This window comes from Gadus chalcogrammus, chromosome 12, assembly GCF_026213295.1.
Source record: "Gadus chalcogrammus isolate NIFS_2021 chromosome 12, NIFS_Gcha_1.0, whole genome shotgun sequence".
In the NCBI taxonomy this organism is placed as follows: Eukaryota; Metazoa; Chordata; class Actinopteri; order Gadiformes; family Gadidae; genus Gadus; species Gadus chalcogrammus.
Window position 1 is genome coordinate 4958249 of NC_079423.1, and position 21899 is coordinate 4980147.

The following is a 21899-nucleotide window of genomic DNA, read 5'->3' on the forward strand; positions in this document are numbered from 1 at the left end:
CGATTTTAAGTCAGGTTTTAAATAAAAAGGGACCCTGAATTGATTTGTTTTGTAAACAGAAGGTGACACTAAAAGCTAGAGAATCTTCCACTGTGGGTGACTTGTTTGGAAGGGGCAATAAAAAACACTATATTATGGAAGCCTATCGTATAGGCTATATATCCTATACCAATCTAGTGTTATTTATTGACTCTGTAAATGTATTTATTCAATGCCTCAAGGTTAGTAAAAGGCTGCCTCTCAGTATGTCTTCAATAAAAATCATTCATGGCCACACAGAGCTCTCTGTAGACAGCATCGATATCTGAAGTACAGGCCCAGAGCAACACATGCATTACTCTCTCTCTCTCACAGACAAATGCACACACACAGTTAAATGCACACACGCACACGCACACGCACACACACACACACACACACACACACACACACGCACACCGCTTCTCTCTCCCATCACTTAACTACACCATGATGCTTAAATCAGCAATGTAATATTTAAAATAGAAATGTGAGTATGTGCTATAGTATAGCATTTCAGACTGTGTCAAATTAATCACAGCATGGTACATTTTATCTTATTTTATATTCATCCTATGTTTAGCCAGGAAGATCCCATTGAGATACAAGATCTCTTATCCAGGGAGAGACGGCAGCACAAATAGTTACACATAGAAAAAAAACGAGTTCACATGATAGAACACATACAATAAATGGAATGACAAAAACCATGGTCTTCCGTAACTCAGACCATCTCACGACAAGGTTAGATAAACATCACGTTATATCACCACTATAACGTGGTGCTGGTTTGCAGCTCATTCCATGTCCATTCCCAGCCCAAAGGATCTTGATAACCGTTGCTTTCCTGTAGACGTGCTAGAGCAAGATGACCTAAACCCTACCTGCTTCTTAATCTGAATTTGTTGCAAGTATCTTCATGAAAAAACTGCTGTCTTATGTTCTTTATGAATGAAAGCAATTAAAGAGCCTCATTTTTCATGGTAATGCCGAATTACAATCAGATCTTCCAAATAGTCATCTTCATGGGGGGTAGCTAACACATGTCTTTCCCTCCTGCTAGGTTCGCACTTCCTACTTGCGTATGCAGTACCTGTTCTTCTCCTGGCTGGCGGTGTTTGTGGGAAGCTGGATCGTGTACGTGGAGTACTCCTCCTACACAGAGCTCTGTCGTGGGCAGGAGTGCAAAACCTCTCTTGTGAGTATTCTCTACACCCACTGCGGTATCATGGGGATGTGGCAGGAATATCCAACATCCTGTTCACAGTATGAACAAAACTTATGTGAAGTGCATATAATAGAATACATATTTTACTGAAATTAATCAATCTTTACGCAAAAGTACTAACCACAAACCAGGGCAACTAGCCCATTTTTAATGGACTGAAATGTACCTGATCATCAATCAGATCCTACATTGGAATTCTGCTCTCCCTGCACTTGGCTTACTTTTATAAAGTAATACTATTAATGTTACTTTTGCTTTTAGTGTGACAAATATAGCAAGGGAGTGATCGATGGCACAGCGTGCGTCAGCCTGTGTCAAAAAGAGACACTTTACTTGGGGAAGTGCCTCTCGCCAAAGCCCAACAGCCAGGTAAGATCTTACATTGAGGATGTCCGGATTTAAAACCCATTTATACATCAGATGTTGAGTGTTCTAGTGTTGGTTGTAGGTTGTAGGGTATATTACTGTTTTTTGTAGTACAGTATCACAGTATGTGCTGATCTTTAATCAGCTGTATGTATGCAAAACATGTAAGCATATATCCACTCGAGTATATTGATTCTTGACTCGGATTGTCTTGGTTTGCATTCAAAGGTCAGCACCCTACCAGTGGGCATCCTTATGCAAGGCACCAAACTCCTACCTGCTCATTTATGACCTGTTTATACAACATAGCAATATTACTATGTTGTATATCAGCTGAGTGTATTGAAGTTGCTTATCAGACAGGCAGCCATTCGCCCACACTTGTATCCGAACGTATTTTGAATCATGACACCTGAATCATGACATCTACCAACCAGTACTATAGCTGGAAACCAACTTCTCATATTCTCTGTACTCCAGGTGTACTCTGGGACCTGGGGTGACCTTGAGGGGGTCATCAGGTTTCAGATGGAGACGTCCCCTCGCTACGCCCTGGGTCTGGCGGCGGAGGTCCGGAGGGAGCCAGGGGCAGCCTTCAACCAGCCCACCAGAGGCACCTCCGTGGAAAGGTTCAAAGAGATGGTCATCAGCCATCTGAAGGTCAGTTTGTAGTGGGGAAACGCATGGCTCACTCATTACAGCGACAGCACTAATACAAAGGTTGCACAATTTCCTTGCTAGCTCAGGCAGTGCAGGTTGATGTAGGAAACCAATTAAAGACTATCAGACTGGTTGCAGGGCCTGTGCTTCAATAATAAATGGTACAGTCACGCGTCCAAGAGGTTTATACAGGGTTTTCTTTCTCGCCAGATGAAACTAGGAGATCAGGCCAACCTTTCAGCACTGTCCGACATGCTGCTCTCGGTCGCCGACAGCAACAAGGACGGCCACATCACCCTAGCGGAGGCGCGCTCCGTGTGGGCGCTGTTGCAGCACAACCACTTCCTTCTGGCGGCGGTGCTGCAGGAGCGGGAGCACGCCCCTCGGCTTCTGGGCTTCTGCGGGGACCTGTACGTGATGGAGAAGGTGCCCCACGCCCCGCTCTACGGACTCAGCCTGCCATGGCTGCTGGAGCCCTTGGTGCCCGCCGGGCTGCGGCGCCGCATGGACCAGTGGTTCACCCCCTCCTGGCCCCGCAGGGCCAAGATCTCCATGGGCCTCCTGGAGCTGGTTGAGGACCTCTTCCACGGCACCTTCGGCAGCTTCTTCATGTGCGACGTGAGCGCCGCCAGCTTCGGCTACAACGACCGGCATGAACTGCGGGTGACTGACGCGCGCCACATCGTCCCAGAGCTCGCCTTCAAGGAGGGCATGCAGGAGCGCCGCTGCGACTCTGACCGGGACTGCCGCCACGGCGTCGACTGCCGCACTTCCTGCGACCTCCCGAAGGGTCGCTGCAGCCCGGCGGTGACGCGGCCCAACCTGGCGAAGGCGTGCGACGTGCTGAAGGACTACATCCTGCGTGGCGCGCCGGACGACCTCCGAGAGGAGCTGGAGAAGCAGCTCTATGCCTGCATAGCACTGCGCGGAGCCGCAGAACTGCTGGAGATCGAACACTCGCTCATTCTGAACAATCTTAAGACTTTGTTGTGGAAGACCATATCGCACACCAATGACTCAAAGTGAAGCCATCATATTTTGGCCCGGTTACAAGCACTTTACCATGAACTGATAGATGCAGAGTCCCCGTATTCTTAAAATGTAAGCGTTTGTCAGCTTTTTACCAATACCACAAATGGAATCTTAAATGAAGTTCTTAACTTTCATCCATGGACTTCAAATGGTTCAAATGTATTTAATGAAGACTGTTGCGTCCACCATGCCAAGTCTATCACAATTCATTTCTCTTCATCAGCATCTGTAGGTCGGCTCAGTGGTACATGCTGAGCTATAAGGATCAATAGCACCCTCAAGTGTCAATATATGGAACACCATCAATTCCCACAGCCAAAATATTTTCCCGAACACTAATGGAATTCTAATACCACAAATAAAGCTCTGCCATTGTACTAGTATAGCCAATGAAAACTGGGAGACAATCACAAAGTAGTCAACAAAGCGTTGCATTCACTTTGCTTATAGTTTGTTTTTTTACAATAAACATAACAAAATCCACAAATAAAAACCAGACACAAGGTCTTTCTTTCGGTTGATTTATTAGAACAAATGTGTCCATTAGAACTGACACGGTCGATCCTTTATTCATCTTCCTGTTGCTGAGCTCTGAGGAAGCTGGCCTTCTTCTGGGCCACACGGTCTTTCCTCTGGGCAAGAGACAGCTTAGCACGGTTCCACCTAGCACATAAACAACCAGGTTAGGCACCAGACACAACTGTGTACCGCCAACAAATCAACAAACTAGCAGAGAAGATAATCTGTCCTATTGTAAAGCAGTCTATAATCTCTCAAAACACTTGCACTGGTCATGAAACATTGACTAGATGGTAGAACAGGCCCAAATGGCTCATGTTGCCGGGGAACCACATGAATCTATAAGCTCAGGTTTTATTTCCATCATCTGCTCTGGCAGATGTCTGTCCGTCAACCGGTCATTGGAGGTAGGTCTACCTAATTGCATTTAGGCATTTGTCTGCAACGATTGACAACCCCCACTCGGAAAACCAAAACAAACTTGAGGTTCCAGACTAATTACACATTAGCAAGTTGGTGACGTCAGGCTAATATATAAGGCAGTTTTATTGACAAGTGTAATTGTTCTCACCTCTTCTTCTTGACCTCCCTTGGTGCCTTCTTTTCGTGGATGGGGTTCTCGCGGATCGTAGCGTGTGCCTTTTTGTACATCTCCTCAATCTACAAATAAAAAAGCAATCCTCAGGTCAACTCCAACCAGATAAAATTGTCACGCCATTAAAATGCCACTGGTCATTTGAAAACTAAAGTACACTACACATCTGAAATTAAGTATTGTAAAAAGTTATATTTGCGGAGGGTTGTGTGCCTGTTGTCACCCAGTATAATGCAGAGACTACAACTCATTATAGACAGTTAAACTATATTTTCTCACCGAGCATCACACCAAAACATCCGTTTGAGGACATCCGGTTCGTATGCAACAGTTTCACATGCATTCAGATTAAGATGGGAAAGCAGCACAGTTGAACCAGCCATGATTGGAGGGTCTGGTCCATCTAATTGGGCAGCTCTTCAGTTACTCTGGCAACACACTGTCCCACCTTAGTGACTACCGATCAGTCAGAAAGGGTCTACTGGTGTGCCACAAATAACCTAGAAACGCATTACTGAAAGTTGTCAGCATGCAACTAGTAGGTTACTTGGCATGTACAGATGCCATTTACTGAAACTGCAGCAAAATCTTTAAACTAATATTGGATAATGGGTGAAACCTCCGCCCGCCTCAGTACTTCCGCTCGATTTTAATTTCCCTTCAGTACTACGTCTGGGCCTGCGGTATGTTAGTGGGTTTTCTCCCTCCAAATTTTCTTCGTCGTATCAGCGAATAGAGGGAGTGGATGAGAACAAAGACGTTAAAGTCAGCTCTCGTTGACAGACATCTTCACGCATGGCGTTTGGTTTGTTTACAGCCTGCGCGCAACGTGATTCAACGTTAGCGATTGGTTATGGCAGATCCAGAGTGGCACTTGGCAGATCCAATCATTTTGAACTTCCAACAGACACCCGCCTTCAAGTGAGTTAAAGTTTGTCAATTGAGTGGGTCCAGACTCTGTGAAAATGAAATGAAGTACGAGAGTCTGGTAGGACCAGGCTATGTCCATCTAATATATACAGTAGAATACAAATTATATTTTAGCAGCGTCTGAAGTAGAGGCCAAGGCAAATTCAGGCAGAACAATCAATGGAGTGAAAATCGCAGAGCCATCAGTTCCACAATTTACCAAAAACCATCAAGGCTTTTAAAACCCTTTATACCATTAACACCACTACAAAGACACTGGTCAAAAACAGACCGTCTAGCTGCACATGCAATCGCCACAGCATCCAAAATGTGACCACCTCTGATTAACAATATGATGCTAAGCCCCAATTCCTTTTTATCCAACGAAGGAACTCCAAATAGCACCACCAGCCATAGACCAGCTTGAGGGGCACGCTGCCATCCATGATAAGCAACCAAACACAGTAGAAGGTTCTCCTACCATGTCAGGGCTGACACCGTTCTTGATGAAGCGGGAGAACTGCTTCTTGTAGGCGTCCTCGTCCTCCTCGATCAGGTAGCTCATGTACTCAGACACGTTGACACCCATGATGTGTTTGCGATGAACATCAGCATTGAACTCCTTGCTCTCCACGTCATAGCCCGGGAAACGCTTGGTGCTGTGGGATAGAACAGTACTCTGATCAGTCACACGCCGCAGAAGGTCAAGACACCACCAGGTGTTTGTAGTTCATCCAACACCTGGTGGCACTACCAATAGTTCTACCAGGTGTTTCCTATTTCTAATTGGCCACGTGTTCAGTTCCAGTTAACACTAGGGGCACATATATCTTTCATCTAGCAAGGGCAACTTGAGGCCAATTGTTTACGCACAAGCTTTGTGACAATGGGTCATTTATACAACCTGTTGTCCCGATTAATGTCCATTTTTACTCTCGGCTAATGTTTAATAATCAAAACTTCTTTAAGGTAACTCTTACCAGCAGCGGAAACCTAGAGAAACTAGCTTTTACAACATTGCCATCGCAGCAAAGTATATCAAATGCAACGTTGCTACAACAAGCAGCCTTTGGGCAAACAAAAAATAAGTCTTCACTGCATTTACCGATTCAGAATACCCAGTACACAAGCTATTGGGGAAGAGCCAATTGAAAAAAATAAATCTTTCCTAAATTAGACTAGCCCCTGATGCTATCTGGGAGCTAGCTAGCTTCTTGAGCTAATTTCCACACTGGACGTGGAGGCGAATACGTGTACACCACACAAACGTACACAACAGGGAGATACTGGAGCCGAGACAGACGACGGCCTTCCCCAATGTTTGCATCCTACTGAGCATGACCCCCTGGCTACACTGCACAGAGTTTATTTAATCTGAAGAATTGTAGTACTTTGATTACCGGGTTGGGGATCAAGTGGCACATTTATAATCAGAGGATCTCCGCATCAGTTGACAACCATGGTCAACCCTTAGGATCGACCCCGTCACACCCAAGCTCACCTGTGAGGGATGGAAAGACCTCCATCCACCGCCCCCTTGAGGGCGCCGAACACCTTGTTTCCGGTGGTGGTGCGTGCCAGGCCAGCGTCCAGGTAGCAGGTGAAGGCACCGGGCTGACCATCTACGCTCTCCACGTTGAACTCATCCCCGGTCACCTCAACCTGGCCCTCGTAGACCTTGTCCAGACCGAATTTGTGGAGCAGCTGGAGGGAAAGAAAAAGCCACGCATGATCCAAAAAAATATTTAACACAAATCTGTGTGGTTGGCAGTTCATTAACTCAGACCCCAATATGACTGATAACACCGTTGGGTGATGGCAGAGTACTTCCACAACAATCTTTCAAACCTCCACCTTTAACGGCCCAATATACAGCACAGAATTTAAGGTTAGCTCCCCTGAATAAAGGGACCCTTTTACATGAGACCTTTCATCGTCAACAGGAAAGTGAAGTACAAAGTAGTTTGAAAGAGGATGAAGACTTGGAGCATAGGCCCCACAGCCAAGAATCAAAGTTAGGTTGCCACAAGGTTAATACTAGCCCCCCTTCTAGACAAATAGATAACGTAATGTGAGCCATCCTCGATTCAATTGACAGAACCCAGTTTTAAGGCCCAACACGGGTGTTCGCAGCTGGCCTCACCCTGCGAGCAACGAGCAGACCCGTGCAGTAGGCAGCGGCGTAGTTCGTCAGACCAACGGTGATGCCATACTTGGGCAGCTCATGGGAGTAGGCAGCACACACAATCATGTCACCCTCGATTTTGGCATAGGCGATCTAGGAGAAACAGCCAGAAAAAAAACAAGACTCAGTGGTGGGATCGCAGAGTGATGGAGCATTGGAATAAATGGACATGAACTCACCTGGCATACGATGTCCCTGTTGGAGAAGCGCACAATCATCCTGTACTTAGGTGTGTTGTACTTGTTCTTGTCCTGGATGACCAGGCGCTTGCGGGCAAAGAAGTCGGTTTTTCCCTCTAGTAAAAGAAACACAAAACAGCATGACATGTCAAGTCCCAACCTGCCAGGCATGATACATGTCAAATAATAAGCCTTTAAGGACTTCACGTACCTCTCCTCCTCCTGAACTTGACCTGGTACCTCTTGAAGTAGGCCTTATTCTTCACCACTTTAACAAAACCCTATGAAGCGAACACCGAGTCAGTAAACAAACATTGTCTAGACAGTAACGATCTTCCTACTGGGCTGTCAAGACTCGCAGGGCACCTTGCTAACCATTAGCGATCTCTCGTTAGCATATTAGCCATGACACATTAAGAGGAAGAATCACATGAATGAAATGAACGGTGCTTCGTTAACGACCAATGTTTACACGTACTTTGCATATAATGCAAGGCCGATTGTTGCCAGTCATCCGGATATGATAGGCACTAGGTGGCTGCACGTTAGGCCACGTTTAAGCATAGCCCGGTGAGCCATACCAGGGGTAAAATCTAACTTCATCCTAACTTCAGAAAACGATTTTTCAACATCTGCATCGACAAATGACAGATCGGTGGTCTAACACGTTTATTCAATTACATATTGGGAGTGATTACAAACCATTATAGCAGTCTTTCTGTCTCCTTAAACAGGAGCCCGGAGCCAAAGACTGGGGTTTGGACTCCACTGCACTGGAAAAAGGAAGGAGGAGGTGCGCATGCGCGCTAAATATTGTGCCACAGGATGAACTGCAGCGACGCCATGGTGTACTGGATTTACAACTCTGCCCCCTAACGCTTCGGCGTTCACTTTTTGGGAATCATGGAGTGAACATTGACATTGATGAGTTTAATTGGCCTATGTACTGAACTCCAAAAAAATAGAATCATGTCTCCAAGTTGAATCTGACCACAGTGAATTGATTGGTATGAAATAATGTCCAATGCAATGACAGGCCTACAGGACTTGATTTTTGCTTTTGTTTTATTATAAAATACATGTATGATGCTTTTCATTAAAAAAAACCCAGAAATGTCTGAAACAATGAGAGGAGAAGAGATATGACAATAACACAGTTTGTTAAACTGAAATGGAATTTCCCTCGATCTCATAGAAGCCTTCAATAGATTTTTTGTATTTAGCTGAAATTATTTACAGTTTATACACAATCTTGTGTGGAATGGGAAACAATGCAATTTAACTAATATTCACATATTTATCTATTTGGACAATATGTATTTGTCATGTTGCTATATTTATTATTTCAGTTAATGGATCATTTATGCTTGAGCTTGGGAACACAGAGCCTGTCAAAGCAACAATGGCTATGACATCATGTTTGACATTCATTGTTACTGATATTCAAACCAAGAGTCCTTTCGTCTCCGTGGCGTGTTGGCATGGCCGAACCATTACGTCTGTCCCTGGCAGGGAGGGGTGTGTCATCATCTGCGTCAGTCCCCTTGTCAAACCAGAAAATTTGGTTTGATAGCATCTGCCTGTGGGAATGAGGCTTGGTTGTGCGCTTGGATGTTTCAGGGATGTTTAGATCGTGTGGATGCAGCACGGTGTTGAGTTCAGATGAAAACTTAGGAGAGGAGCTGCTACTGTGGTTGTCAGGACGTTACAATGTTTGAGCCCTTCAGAGATGAGTATCCTACCAGTTGTTGTGGAGGTCAGGATTGCAAAGTATTTTTACATGGATTTTTTCACCATTCATCCTCCCTCAAAGGAAGAATTGTAATGCTTTAGATAAATATGAATGCGTAACTGTATTGGAGTTTTTTTGGACAGGCCTTTGCTACTCCAAGAATATATTTTTTTCCTATGAAAGACCGGCCATCCTCTTCAATCTTCACTCCCCCATCCCAGGTAAGAAACGTGTTACTGGAGGAAGATAAAGATCTTCACAACGTGGACTAAAACTACAGAGAATCGATTGGTGTCAAACAATCAATGTGACTAAGTAATATTAACTCTTCAGCAGCGCCATTTACCCAGAATGAATGCAGTGAATTCAGACACAGTTCATTAATGGTAAAGGTCAGGGGGCACCTTGCTCAAGAATTAATAGAAGTGAGGTGGCCGACTTTGTTGATTGTTTAATCAACAAAGTCACAAAGTCACAAAGTCACCATTCGGCTGGGAGTTCAACACCCAATCTACTTCTAGACCAACCTACTAAAAAAGAAAAACCTCTTATCCCTCACTACTTCAAATTCTAAAGGATTATTTTTCCATTATGTGAATGCACCTGTACTGAAACAGTACACTTTGTCCCTTCAACGTTGTCTGTATATAACAATTGGTTACAACGAGGAAATCATTGGTATTAATCCGGATTAAATTCAATCAATCTGATCTGTTTGTGGGAAAACTATTTTATTCATTGCTATTACCTGCTTAATACCCAGGTTTGAACGTTTGAATAGGCAGGGTTGTGTTACACACCCACATAACTGCAATGAATAATGATCTATTTACAATGTAGGCTGTGGGTTGGGCTCCTTTAGATTTTAATCCAATTCAGTGAAGAGATGTTATGTGTCTTTTTTGTCTGGGATAAACAATAGATGGCGGTAGCGCCGCGCGGTGTAGCCAGGGGGCGCATGCTCAGTAGGATGTAAACATCGGGGAAGGCCGCCGTCCGTCTCGGCTCCAGTATCTCCCTGTTGTGTGTACGTTTGTGTAGTGTACACGTATTCGCCTCCACGTCCAGCACTCAGGAGTCGGTGTGGAAATTAGCTCAAGAAGCTAGCTAGCTCCCAGATAGCATCAGGGGCTAGTCTAATTTAGAAAACAGAACGCTTTCTAGACTATTTGGTCAATGTATTGAGTGGAAACACACGGCCTTGGATGGGAAGTAACGTCTGTCCTGGTCGGTGGAAAACGCGTCAAGGTAACGAAGGATCCGTCTATCTGCTGAAACACAACAGGCAGATAAATTACACCAACTCAGGCAACAAGTCTGCTGTTGTTCCTAGAGAGACAGTGTGAGCGGATCTAGATAGATTGTATTGTTATTCATCTGGTACTTTTATAACTTAGATATTCCGCAGTTAGTTTTCACTTTGTGCTTTTTAATTAACTATTAGGCAGACTGTTGAATCTGTGTTTGATGTTGTTGTGCCAAATAACTCTAAGCATCGAGTTTTTATTTATTTGGCATTTAACTGATGTTATTTTCGGAACAGTTCATAACACCGATACAAAACTTTAACCAAGTGGCGGTCGGTCAGGATTTCAAACCAACAAATCGCTTCTACGCCCAGTTCTGCAGTCCCCATTCAATGCCCCACAAAGAGTCTCATTCACATATAATAAGACAAACTACGGCAAAGTTTGAAACAAGTACGTCCCATCTGACTCTATGGATATTAAAATACAACGTGTCTACAGGCCTTGTATTGAACTAGTGAGTTTAAATATGAGACTGAATTCTCATTGATCCGCCTTCATCGACTGGCTCGTGTTTATTGCATAGGATCACATTCTCCAAACAATGACTGCAAAACACAATTCTTTGCACTTTATGTACCTACCATTTTTGGACTAACCGTAGATATTGGAGAGTAATGGAGGGCTAGTGAATATACTTGCCCTGTAATTAAAGCCAAACTGTTCCCAAGGGTTTTGGGCATACAATGGGGAGTGTTTCTGAGCGTGGAGATAAAGGTGTAAGGATTTGCTTGTCACAACTTGCCAAAAGACGAACCTTCCCCCAGAAACATGGCTCCAATCTCATTCTAGACCAGATAACTGTGACAGAGACCATTTTGACTTAAGGTATTGTGGTCATTATTATCAGTGTCCTGTTATCGTCTACTATAGCATATATTGAGCTGGTATTGTAGTATGAACGGGAAGAATGTGCTTCCCTTGGAGTTAAACCAAAAAAGGAAGAAAGCCCTCTTTGCTGGTGTTTGCTTGTTTTTACTTGTAATGTGATAGAGAGAGATTGTAAGGTCTTGTCAATTAAACACAAAAAATAAACTTCACATTTCTGCTGAAATAATACTTGCAGCCATACTTGCAAGACATCTCTTATTTTGTCCTGCAGAAACAGGCCACGTCTCCCACCTGGGATTAATTGAGTACAATATATCTTGATTTTCATTGATAATAAAACCTAGTGTAGAGTTCACAGTCTAGGTAGAACTACATGTTACCTTACTACCATGGCTGCTGATACTACTACTACTACTACTACCACCGCTACTTGTAAGTACTGTTTCCTTGCTGGATACTTAACAGGGAACGTGACGGGGCTCTCGAGAAAGAGGAAGGTCTAGTCCTTGTGGATGACTCATGGGTTCTGTGCTTCCCCCTACCCTACGAGGGTGTTGGAGCCAGGCCTACTGTGAAGCTCATTACCCATGCACACAGTGTCCCTGCGGCCCCCTATCCGCTCTCTCTCCCTCTCTCTCTCTCCTGGATCTTTTGTCAGGGAGAAGGAGAAACAATCTCGGCGTCCAGGATTTAGGGGAAAGTCTGACCCAGCGCCTCCCTTGCTCACAGTTGACAAGGCTTAAGTGCAGTCCCGCACCACCTGGAACCAGACATCTAACTGATATATGGGCCTCCTGACTGGTCCCCACTCTTGTCCTGACTTGATAGGTGCCTGCCTCACACGGCTAGGATCAAACACAGCTAAAGACGTAAATGCATTCATGATGGTATATGACAATGCAAACGGGATGTACCTCTTCTTGCTGGCTTGAAAAGTTCAAATATTTAGAAAGCGGCCTTCTGTCTTTTCATCCTCCCTCCTTGGGATATAGGTCAATATCATGCACCGTGAAATACCAACCCTCACTCTTTTCCAATTGTGTTGTGGATGTTGCAGAGAAGCGGGAGTAATTGTTCATTGAAAGTGGGATAATGTTCGCTTTTAGCTTTTAACTTCCGTTTTGACGTGCTCAGTGGTGTGTGGCTTTAGCGCTGGGATGTCAGAGCGGGTTGATTCAGTGGCAAGCTGACTATTGATTACAACCATTAGAGGACTACTATTGATCCACTGTAAATGGACCTAGGTCAAGGTACTCTGTCGTCTTGGCCAGTCCAAAATACCGTCAGAACATGGTTGGCATCGTCCGTATATCTAATAAAAACCATATACACATCAGATTTGCGTTTATGTATATGTATACGTTCCGGACTTCCGGTTTACTGAATTTGCCTTTGACTTCTTCTGCATCATTCTGATTGTAAATCTTGTGACTCCGCCGCCCTATGAAATGGATAAAACAGTGGTGTTGACTATCGAGACAGATGACCTCGGTGCTCTGGGAGTGTTTAGGGTTGTGGCGCTGTTTGAACACTGCCCTTTGACCTCTCCAGACAGTGTGATCTGCATATGACTCGGAGGCAGCACACCTTGGACACTGAGACAGAAGCAGCACTCCCTTGGAGCTAACAGGTTAATGGACCGTAGTGGTCCTCTGTGATTTGAAGGGGGGACTTTGTTCAGGCAGGAATATACAGACTTGTCGGTGAGTAGTTCTTTCTAAGGGCTGATTTCCCCGGCAAAGATGAGGGCTTTCTCAGGGCACTAAATCAGTCACACTACTAGCAGGTTTTAGTTTACACTAGCATAGCAAGAATTTTGCTTAGCTTTTCAACTATGAAATAGAAAATAGGGAAGTTGGAAGAACTCATGTGATTTTTTTGTTTGTTAAAGCCCCCTTTGTTCACGGATATATGTCAGACTTTCAGGAAATGAGTGAGACGTTTCACTACTCAAGTGAGTTTACTAGAAGGTAGACCCACTTGTGAACTCACTTGAGTAGTGAAAGTACTTTTACCTAATCCCGGTTCTATCTTCAAAAAGTAATTGAATGATTGTGCATGTCTTTTTTTATTTATGACATATGAGTGTTATGGTGACCCAATAGATCAGAGCTGTAAAGGAGGGACTTCGTTTTTCATGTTCACACACTGTTTTGAACAGTACCGGTACTTGATAAACCATATAATAACTATCTACTATATTTGTTGCTTTCGTTCCCGGACGTTTGAGATCTTTGACCGAAACCACTTTTCATATGATTTTGTGCATCCAACAAAAGATATCATCCAAGATAGCGGGTAATATAACGTGAGTAATAAACAGTACTTTCTGTTCCAATGGACAGGTGGCGACAGACAAGGTTGCAGGCAAGCTGAGTTCTACTCTCTCATGGGTGAAGAACTCAGTCAGTCAGATGGCTAGCACGGTGGCCCCGCCCACCACCCTGCAGACCACCCCCCTGCAGACCACTCCTTCCACCTCGCTCTCGTCCCCCGGCCTGTCGCCCACCTCCTCCAACCTGCTGAGCCCGGACGATGTAGAGCTCCTCGCCAAGCTGGAGGAACAGAACAGGTGAGCCGCCGTGGCCAGCTCTCTCCGCGACTGCCCACTCTCTCTCCCTCGCCGTCTCTTAGGCTCTCGCTGCGTCGCTCCCTCCCTCTCGCAGTGGTGGCGTTGACCCAACTGGGAAGCTTCGTCGGGATTATGGTGGTTGGATCCAGACCAACGAGGCTAGAGGTTCTGTGTCTGTATAAGGGCAGACGATCGTAAGAGCAAATCCTATGGGACAAAATATTCAGGGTCCTATTTAAAGGAACTTTAGATTTAAGTCAATTTTAGGTAAAGTATCTCAAATGTGGTCTAATGCTTTGTGGAGCCAAAGCACAATATTAGTGAAGATATATGAACGGAAAAAACAACAGCCCACTCTTAAGGGTCAGCTATGACATCACTAAATGGAACTCACTGGACTCGCTCGGTCGTTCAGCCATGACGTCACTAATGGAACGGGCTGCACAGTGTTCACAGCTCCCCAAGTGTTTGAGGCTCCTTTTGAACGGAGGAGACGGCTCCCCCCCTCCCCGCCTCACCCCTCCTCTTCCCCGGTCTCCCAAATTATATCCCCCCGCTGTGTCTCTCACCCGTAGAAAGTGCACTCTCAGTGTTGGCATGGAAACCGGTGCTCTGGTTCAGAGAAGCGGTTGGCGGCGGAGGGGGGGGGGGGGGGGGGGACTGTGCTAAACAGTTGGCCCAGGAGGGTAACAGGGCTGGGGCGCTGTGTGTTACAGAGCGAGCCCTCACAGTGGAGGTCAGGCGCTCATCGTCTGGCGCTCTGCGTGGGTGGGGGTGGGGGTATGGGGGGGAAATGACGACTATGCAATAAAACCCCCAACTGAGGATAATTCATCATTTTCATGAGGAAACGTCAACGTTCCTAACGGGAACCCCCCCCCCCCCCCATCCAGCCCACAGGAAGTAGTGCCTTTTATGCTGCTTCAGCACACTGCCCCTGTTCACCCCCTGTCCTTTCGCCTCAACAAGTAGAGCCGAGGCTTGGGCTTGTTCACTGCCACACGTCTTACTACTTTGTGTGTTCTTAGCTTGCCACACTCACTTTGTTCCCTTCTTATAAGACTGTTACAAATCACAGCCGTTAAGAGCTACACTCACTGGTTATGTTGGTAATGCACCGCAGATGCTGTCATGCATCCAACCCCCCACCCCTTCCCTCTTTGCTGTGTGTGTGTGTGTGTGTGTGTGTGTGTGTGTGTGTGTGTGTGTGTGTGTGTGTGTGTGTGTGTGTGTGTGTGTGTGTGTGTGTGTGTGTGTGTGTGTGTGTGTGTGTGTGTGTTCTGGGAAGGCCTTTGTACCCTACAGAGTAGATAAAACACACAGACGAGAGTAACAAGGGATCCCTGCCGTGTTCATGTCTTTTTAAAATCTGTTAATTCTTGAGGAATTCCTACAAAGCTTGAACATGAACACACCATGAGTCTCTCTTGGTAAGGACAGTGTATATGTTTTCTCTGGATAGCACTTCGGATTTATTTCCATTACAGAGGGAACGAGTGAAGAAGGAGCAGTAAAACTGTCACACTGGGGGACAATTTAGTCCTCGGTTTGTCTGTTTGCCTTTTGATTCTCTTTCACAACTCAAAAGTTTATTTTAAAAGTATTTCCAAAAGCATAGATCCTGATATTATTTTTCAGTTTAAAGCATAGTTCTCGCTGGTGCCAAGTGCTGGCCAGTCCAGTACAAACACTCAAGGCTATCTACAGGTGAATTATTAGCGGAAAGTTCCACGCCGACTGAATGCAGTTTTCACATGTAGCTGCCCACACTACTAGTTTTGTGTTGTCGTCGTTTATCCGATTGTGGTCAAATCTAAAATGCCAAGCATTGATAGATGATCATGTGAAAAAGCGACTTAAAGGTTCTGTAAGCCAGTTGAGATATGGTGAAGATGAAGTGATAGCAACGTTGTAGAGCAGTAACAGGCCCCGTTTGTTTAACGAGTAGGCCAGTTGACGATGACATTGGTGAATACATAAGCGAGTCGTTCAGTAAATGACCCACTGTAGTTAAGCTATTCACTGTGTCACTGTAGTTTAGATGTTCCCTTTATCCCTGTAGTATAGCTGTTCACTGTGTCACCATCGTTTTACAGTTCACTCTGTCTCTGTGGTTTAGCTGTTCACTCTGTCACTGTGGTTTAGCTGTTCACTGCGTCACTGTAGTTGAAATGTTTACCGTATCACTGTAGTTTAGCCATTCAATGCGTCACCACTAGTTTAGATTTTCAGTGTATCGCTGTAGTTTCGATGTTCACTGTGTCACTGTAGTTTTGTTGTTCACTGTGTCACTATATTTTAGCAGCTCACTGTATCTCTGTAATTTCGTTGATTATTGTGTCACTGTACTTTTGCTGTTCACTGTAGTTTAGCTTTTCACAGATTCACTGTAGTTTAGATGTTCACTGTATCGCTGTTCACGGCATCACTGTTGTCTGTAGGTTCTTTCTTGAACCCAAGCAGACATACCGCAAATGGACTTCTCTCATGGCCCCTGAGACTGCAGGCGTGGTGCGTCTGCTCCCCCTGTATCCCGACCCCTCCCCTCGACCCAGATTGGGCCGTAACCCTAGCTTTTCTCAGCCAACGTCACCGTCCTGGCCTGAGCGCTCTCTACCGTGTTTTCCGAGATCAAGTGTCTGGGCTTTTGTGTGTCAGACACGGAGAGGGCCGTGGCTCCTTTCGAAGAGACGGCCCCCGTCTCTGCCCTGTTACTCCACAGGGCCTGGTTAATCTCTTTAGGCTCCGTCTAGTATCTGCTATTCTAAAAATGTGTCTGCCACCTTCACTGCTCTGTCCTGGCCTCTGGTTACTGGACAAAACACATGAGTTGTTGTACTACATGAATCCATTCTACCGTCATTTGTTTCAAAGTCAACATTAGAGGCTGACTGCATGTAATAAGAATCACTGATTGGGTGTTGAACTTTGCATGTGTGTCATTCTGTGATAATAGATAAGTGTAATATGATGAAGAGTTGTACGAGAGTAGTACATCTGGTCTAGGCGATATGTTAACCACTGGCATAGTCCTATCAGAATAGCAACCCCTGAATAATCTTAACTTTAAAAAATACACTATTCCGGTTTTATAACATTTAAGCTCTATTCTTCAAATATGGGCAGTGCTCTCCTGATTGAATAATGTGCAAATGAAGTAAGACTTGCTGCCTAACCGTCCACTTATGTATCCAATATCTTTCAAGATCAAGGGAGCGGTAACGGTTCTCGTTTGTAAGCTAGTACTGTAGCAACTAGGGAGAGGTAATGGTTCTGTTTACAATGCAAGTATTGAAGGCACTAGGGATAGGTATGGTTCTGGTCTGTAAGCTAGTATTGTAGCAACTAGCGAGAGTTGATGGTTCTGGTTTGCAATGCTAGTACTGGAAGAACAACAAAGGCGCTGGTGGTTCTGGTTTGTAATTTTAGTACTGTAGAAACCAGGGTGAGTTGATGGTTCTGGTTTATAATGCTAGTACTGGAAGAACAACAAAGGCGCTGGTGGTTCTGGTTTGTAATGCTAGTTTGGCAAGAACTAGAGTGGTAGGGGCTCTGGTTCGTAATGCTAGCACCGGTGGTTCTTGCTGATGCTCTCTCTCTCGGCCTACTGTGTGTCAGGTTGCTGGAGACGGACCACAAGGTCCTGCGCTCGGTCAACGGCTCGCGGAGGAACAGCGGCTCGTCGCTGGTGTCCAGCTCCTCGGCCTCCTCCAACCTGTCCCACCTGGAGGAGGACACCTGGATCCTCTGGGGGCGCATCGTCAACGAGTGGGAGGAGGTGCGCAAGAAGAAGGACAAGCAGCTCCGGGTAAGGGCCGCTCGAACACGCACCGACGCGCACACGCACGGAAAGACACGCACGGAAAGACACGCACGTGTCGGCGACACGCGCACATACATGGTAGCATACGTGGTCACAGGCGGACACACATGGTCACAGACTTGGTCACACACATGGATACACACACCATCTGCACAAGGGAAGACGGTCATACAGACAGACAGACAGACAGACACACATGCACACGCTTGGGCACAAACACACAGGCTAGCACAGTGGCATGCAGACAGACAAATGAACATGTTTTCTTTGCCTTTCTTTATGAGACACAAGTTTGCAAACGCATGCACAAAAGTCAAACACGCATGCATGAACATGCGCAGCACACATAGTCACAAACATCATGTGGTATGTAAACGCACACATTCGTTGTAGACTCAAGTTCACATGCCTGCATGGAGACACAATTCAGAAATCCATGCTAGCACAGCAGGCAGACACACATTGACGTACACACTCACTCACCCAGTGTGCACGTGACACTGAGTCGGTGTGGGGATGAGAGTCAGCTGCGTGTAGCTTAGCGTGTTGTTATGAGCTTAGAGGAACAAGAGCCCAGAGGTTTACTTGAATCAGGTATGCCTACACAGAGCCCGTTCTGCCTATTAACTTTCAATGGCAATAATCAAAATGTGTGATTATCATTTGAATGATTTGCTTCTGCTGATTTCATCAGCACACATTTCTGCCTGCTAGTGTATTCTTCATGAATTCATTACCTTGCAACACAGCTGGATTTCGAGTGGAGCTTCCAGTTATGCATGCGTGGCTGAAACAAAGTTGTTCAGACCAATCAGCGTCCTATGAAGAACTACATGATCTACATGACATGTAAAAGCAGTTGATAGACAGACGGTTGATCCAATGGCCTGCAGACTATTTTGAAGAGCCTGCCCTTTCCTGAGCTTTCAAAGAACAATTGTCCTAGATGGTTCTGTGTAAAAAACATCTGTCTGATATGGTTATTCTGTTGAAGCCACTGCCTTAATCTTAAAATAAAAAGTAAGTGAGAGCAAAATGTGCGTAATATTTCCGGGCAGTAAAATAGTTTTGTTTAGTTCTGCCCTGTGTTGCCCACATGGTCTATTTAGGCCGGGCCCCGTCTCCAAACACCTGGAGGGCCCCGAGGGACGCCCACCCCCCCCCCCCCCTTGTGCCCGGGCGGTCCCATTTGTTTCCCTGTCCGCCTTGTTGTTTACTCTGCCGGGGGAAACTCATTCTGCTGGCTATCTTGGTACCCACACCAACCGTGGCGCGGTGCCCTTGAACTTGTTATTTTAGCTCCTGACATTTTGGAGCTAAGTTTAGATTATCCCCTTGCTGAACATGTGATAGAATGCATCAGTCCCCTGAGGCCTGGTGTGTAGTGGTAGCTCAACGGTTGTATGTTCACGGTGCAGAACGGTATCAGTGGGGAAGGATAGGCAGCGGGAGGGTTTGTTTTGGCTAATCGTGAAGGAGGAAGTATATATTAAGGAATTAAAGCGACGACTCATGCTAGGCCTGGGTGTGGTGGCACATAACCAGGCGAGGCTCAACCAGATGGACGTTTAGTGACTTGGGGAGCTGGGATGTGGATCCACCCCAGCTGAATCATGGTGGTTAGCATTTCCGTCGCCCTCTGATTCCCTAGCAACCGTCCGAAAAATACCATCCACTGCTGAAATAGTTGGAGAACCCAGACTTTTCTTGCAATGTCAGCATACACTGTTTATTTTTAAATCTGCTAGGTATAACCTTTGAGTAATGATGATACCTCATAATTACACAGGTATAGCTGTAAGTGTGGACCCTGCTAGTCAGCATCAATTAGTTCAGATTGTATATGGCCCTCCTCTACGAGTGTTGCTGATTCAAGGTCCGCCCTCTGCTGTTTTGCTTTAGCAGAGCGAGCCTCTCTGATGTCACGTATGTCTCACAGTATAACTATCAGGTTTTAACAGTGTTTGTTGGAGCAGTAAGGTCTGGTGTTGTCATGCTGTGGCAGCCAGAAGGGTTATGCAGCAGCGAAACCGATAGGTCCTTCTCAATATGTGTCCCCCTCTCACATCTAACCTTAAATACAGCTTCAGCTGGAGAGGGATTGAGGGAGAGAGAGAGAGATGGAGAGTGAGTAGAGAAAGAACGAGAGGCTGTTTTGTTTCAGAACAAGGCTCGTCCTGTCTCCACAGACCTTGGTGGGAAAGAAGGAGAGAAAGAGATAGACTGACCTTTTGACAGAGCGAAAGAGTAGACACACACACACACACACACACACACACACACACACACACACACACACACACACACACACACACACACACACACACACACACACACACACACACACACACACACACACACACACACACACACACACACACACACACACACACACACACACACACACACAGCGAGAGAAGAAGACCCCCACCCCTGCTGAAAGGCAGTGATGCTCTGTGCCAGATGCACCCTGGATAGACCAGATGTATTTCCCACACAGACGCCCTTACAAAAACACACACACACAAACATCTGCTTCAGCTCTGTTCCTGTGGAGGGAGCCGACTGATAGTGACTCATCAGCAGAAAAAACAACATCATTCAAAATAAATAGCATCGCTGAACACATTATATTTAGAGATGGAATTTTATTTTGACCAATTGCAACACGTGGCTCAATAGTCATGACGGTACATACACAAGCACACACGCGTGCACACAAGCTAACAAGCTAACATCATGGGTCCTCGGAGGGAGAAACGTTGACCCTATCCACGGGGGGAAAAGAGGCCAACCAGGTGGATCCGAAGGGGTCTGTCGCCTGCCCCTGACGAACACGACGGCTCTCTCCCCCTCAGGACATGGTGAGGAAGGGCATCCCGCACCACTTCAGGGCCATCGTGTGGCAGCTGCTGTGCAACGCCCAGAACATGCCCATCAAGGACCAGTACTCGGAGCTGCTGAAGATGACGTCGCCCTGCGAGAAGCTGATCCGCCGGGACATCGCCCGGACCTACCCCGAGCACGAGTTCTTCAGGGAGAAGGACAGCCTGGGCCAGGAGGTGCTCTTCAACGTCATGAAGGTCCGCAACAGCGTCTTTATTGTATTCTTATGGTTAGAAGAACCATAGAAGAAGAAGAACATTGTTTGGTATATTGTTTTAATATAAATAAAGTCATGATATTAGCGGTATGTTATTATTAATTTGCAGATTCAACTGTGGTAAAACAGTGAAAGTTACATTATCAGTCATACTGTGTATTACCTGTTGAACACACCTTTCTCTTGAGAAATGACTCAATAACTGGTCCTTAACCGGTTAATTTATCCCTGACAAGACACATGGCCTCTTAGAGGTTGGGTAACAAGAGAGGGGATTGTGGTTGTTGGAAAGTCTTTTGTTGTGTTATGGGGACGAGGCACCAGATTGGATGCAGGTCCTTGTTCTGTAATGCTGTGCGTCATTGCTGAGCTCTAAGTGAATCAATCTTGGATCCAGTCGTAACAGACTGTACTCCATCTTGGATCCAGACCATGTGTGTGGTTGCCTTGTGTCCTTGACTGAGCTCTAATTCGAACGGACCCCATCTTGGATCCATAATCCTGTGCCGTGTGGCCGCGTGTCATCACGGAGCTCCACGGACACTGGACTCCATCTTGGGTCCACACCATTTGTTGTGTTTCAGCACGTCATCACTGAGCCCAACATATTCTGGACTCCATTACGTGCTTCCTGAAGTGTATTTTAATCCAACATGCTGTGCTGTGTTTACAGGCCTACTCGCTGGTGGACCGCGAGGTGGGCTACTGTCAGGGCAGCGCCTTCATCGTGGGACTGCTGCTCATGCAGGTAATACACACACAGACACACACACACACACACACACACACACACACACACACACACACACACACACACACACACACACACACACACACACA

General features: G+C 45.8%; 3 protein-coding genes across 7 annotated transcripts in view; 2 read left to right on the forward strand and 1 right to left on the reverse strand.

Annotated features, from left to right (window-relative positions):
- LOC130393362 (divergent protein kinase domain 1A-like) overlaps window positions 1-3782 on the forward strand; it is a 9463-nt gene extending 5681 nt beyond the window's left edge. Inside the window, exons 2-5 of the mRNA XM_056604034.1 lie at window positions 1082-1216; window positions 1508-1615; window positions 2093-2272; window positions 2483-3782. Coding sequence (XP_056460009.1) covers window positions 1082-1216; window positions 1508-1615; window positions 2093-2272; window positions 2483-3298 — 1239 coding nt within the window. The 3' untranslated portion in view covers window positions 3299-3782. The remainder of the gene's footprint in view (window positions 1-1081; window positions 1217-1507; window positions 1616-2092; window positions 2273-2482) is intronic.
- Window positions 3783-3811: 29 nt separating this feature from the next.
- Window positions 3812-8503, reverse strand: LOC130393361 (60S ribosomal protein L5). The gene is made up of 8 exons (XM_056604033.1): window positions 8394-8503; window positions 7903-7972; window positions 7692-7807; window positions 7471-7605; window positions 6829-7031; window positions 5809-5986; window positions 4395-4483; window positions 3812-3967 (listed from the first exon to the last, which is right to left on the reverse strand). The coding sequence occupies exons 1-8, from the start codon at window positions 8394-8396 to the stop codon at window positions 3871-3873; spliced, it is 891 nt and encodes a 296-aa protein (XP_056460008.1). The 5' UTR covers window positions 8397-8503; the 3' UTR covers window positions 3812-3870.
- An 829-nt stretch (window positions 8504-9332) lies between these two features.
- evi5b (ecotropic viral integration site 5b) overlaps window positions 9333-21899 on the forward strand; it is a 31745-nt gene continuing 19178 nt past the window's right edge. For 3 of the 5 annotated variants that reach the window (XM_056603461.1, XM_056603462.1, XM_056603464.1), the window contains exons 1-5: window positions 9333-9644; window positions 13907-14133; window positions 17752-17941; window positions 20815-21039; window positions 21733-21807. In XM_056603461.1, coding sequence (XP_056459436.1) covers window positions 9600-9644; window positions 13907-14133; window positions 17752-17941; window positions 20815-21039; window positions 21733-21807 — 762 coding nt within the window. In that variant the 5' untranslated portion in view covers window positions 9333-9599. Of the gene's footprint in view, window positions 10672-13906; window positions 14134-14958; window positions 15564-17751; window positions 17942-20814; window positions 21040-21732; window positions 21808-21899 lie in introns of those variants that run through there. The other 2 variants (XM_056603463.1, XM_056603465.1) reach the window with 2 other exon arrangements.

Coding starts and splice junctions, on each gene's coding strand:
- LOC130393361 (XM_056604033.1), bottom strand. Junction 7,606..7,691: donor ACAGGGACATCGTATGCCAG/GTGAGTTCATGT, acceptor TGTTTCTCCTAG/ATCGCCTATGCCAAAATCGA. Junction 5,987..6,828: donor GGTCTTTCCATCCCTCACAG/GTGAGCTTGGGT, acceptor TCTATCCCACAG/CACCAAGCGTTTCCCGGGCT.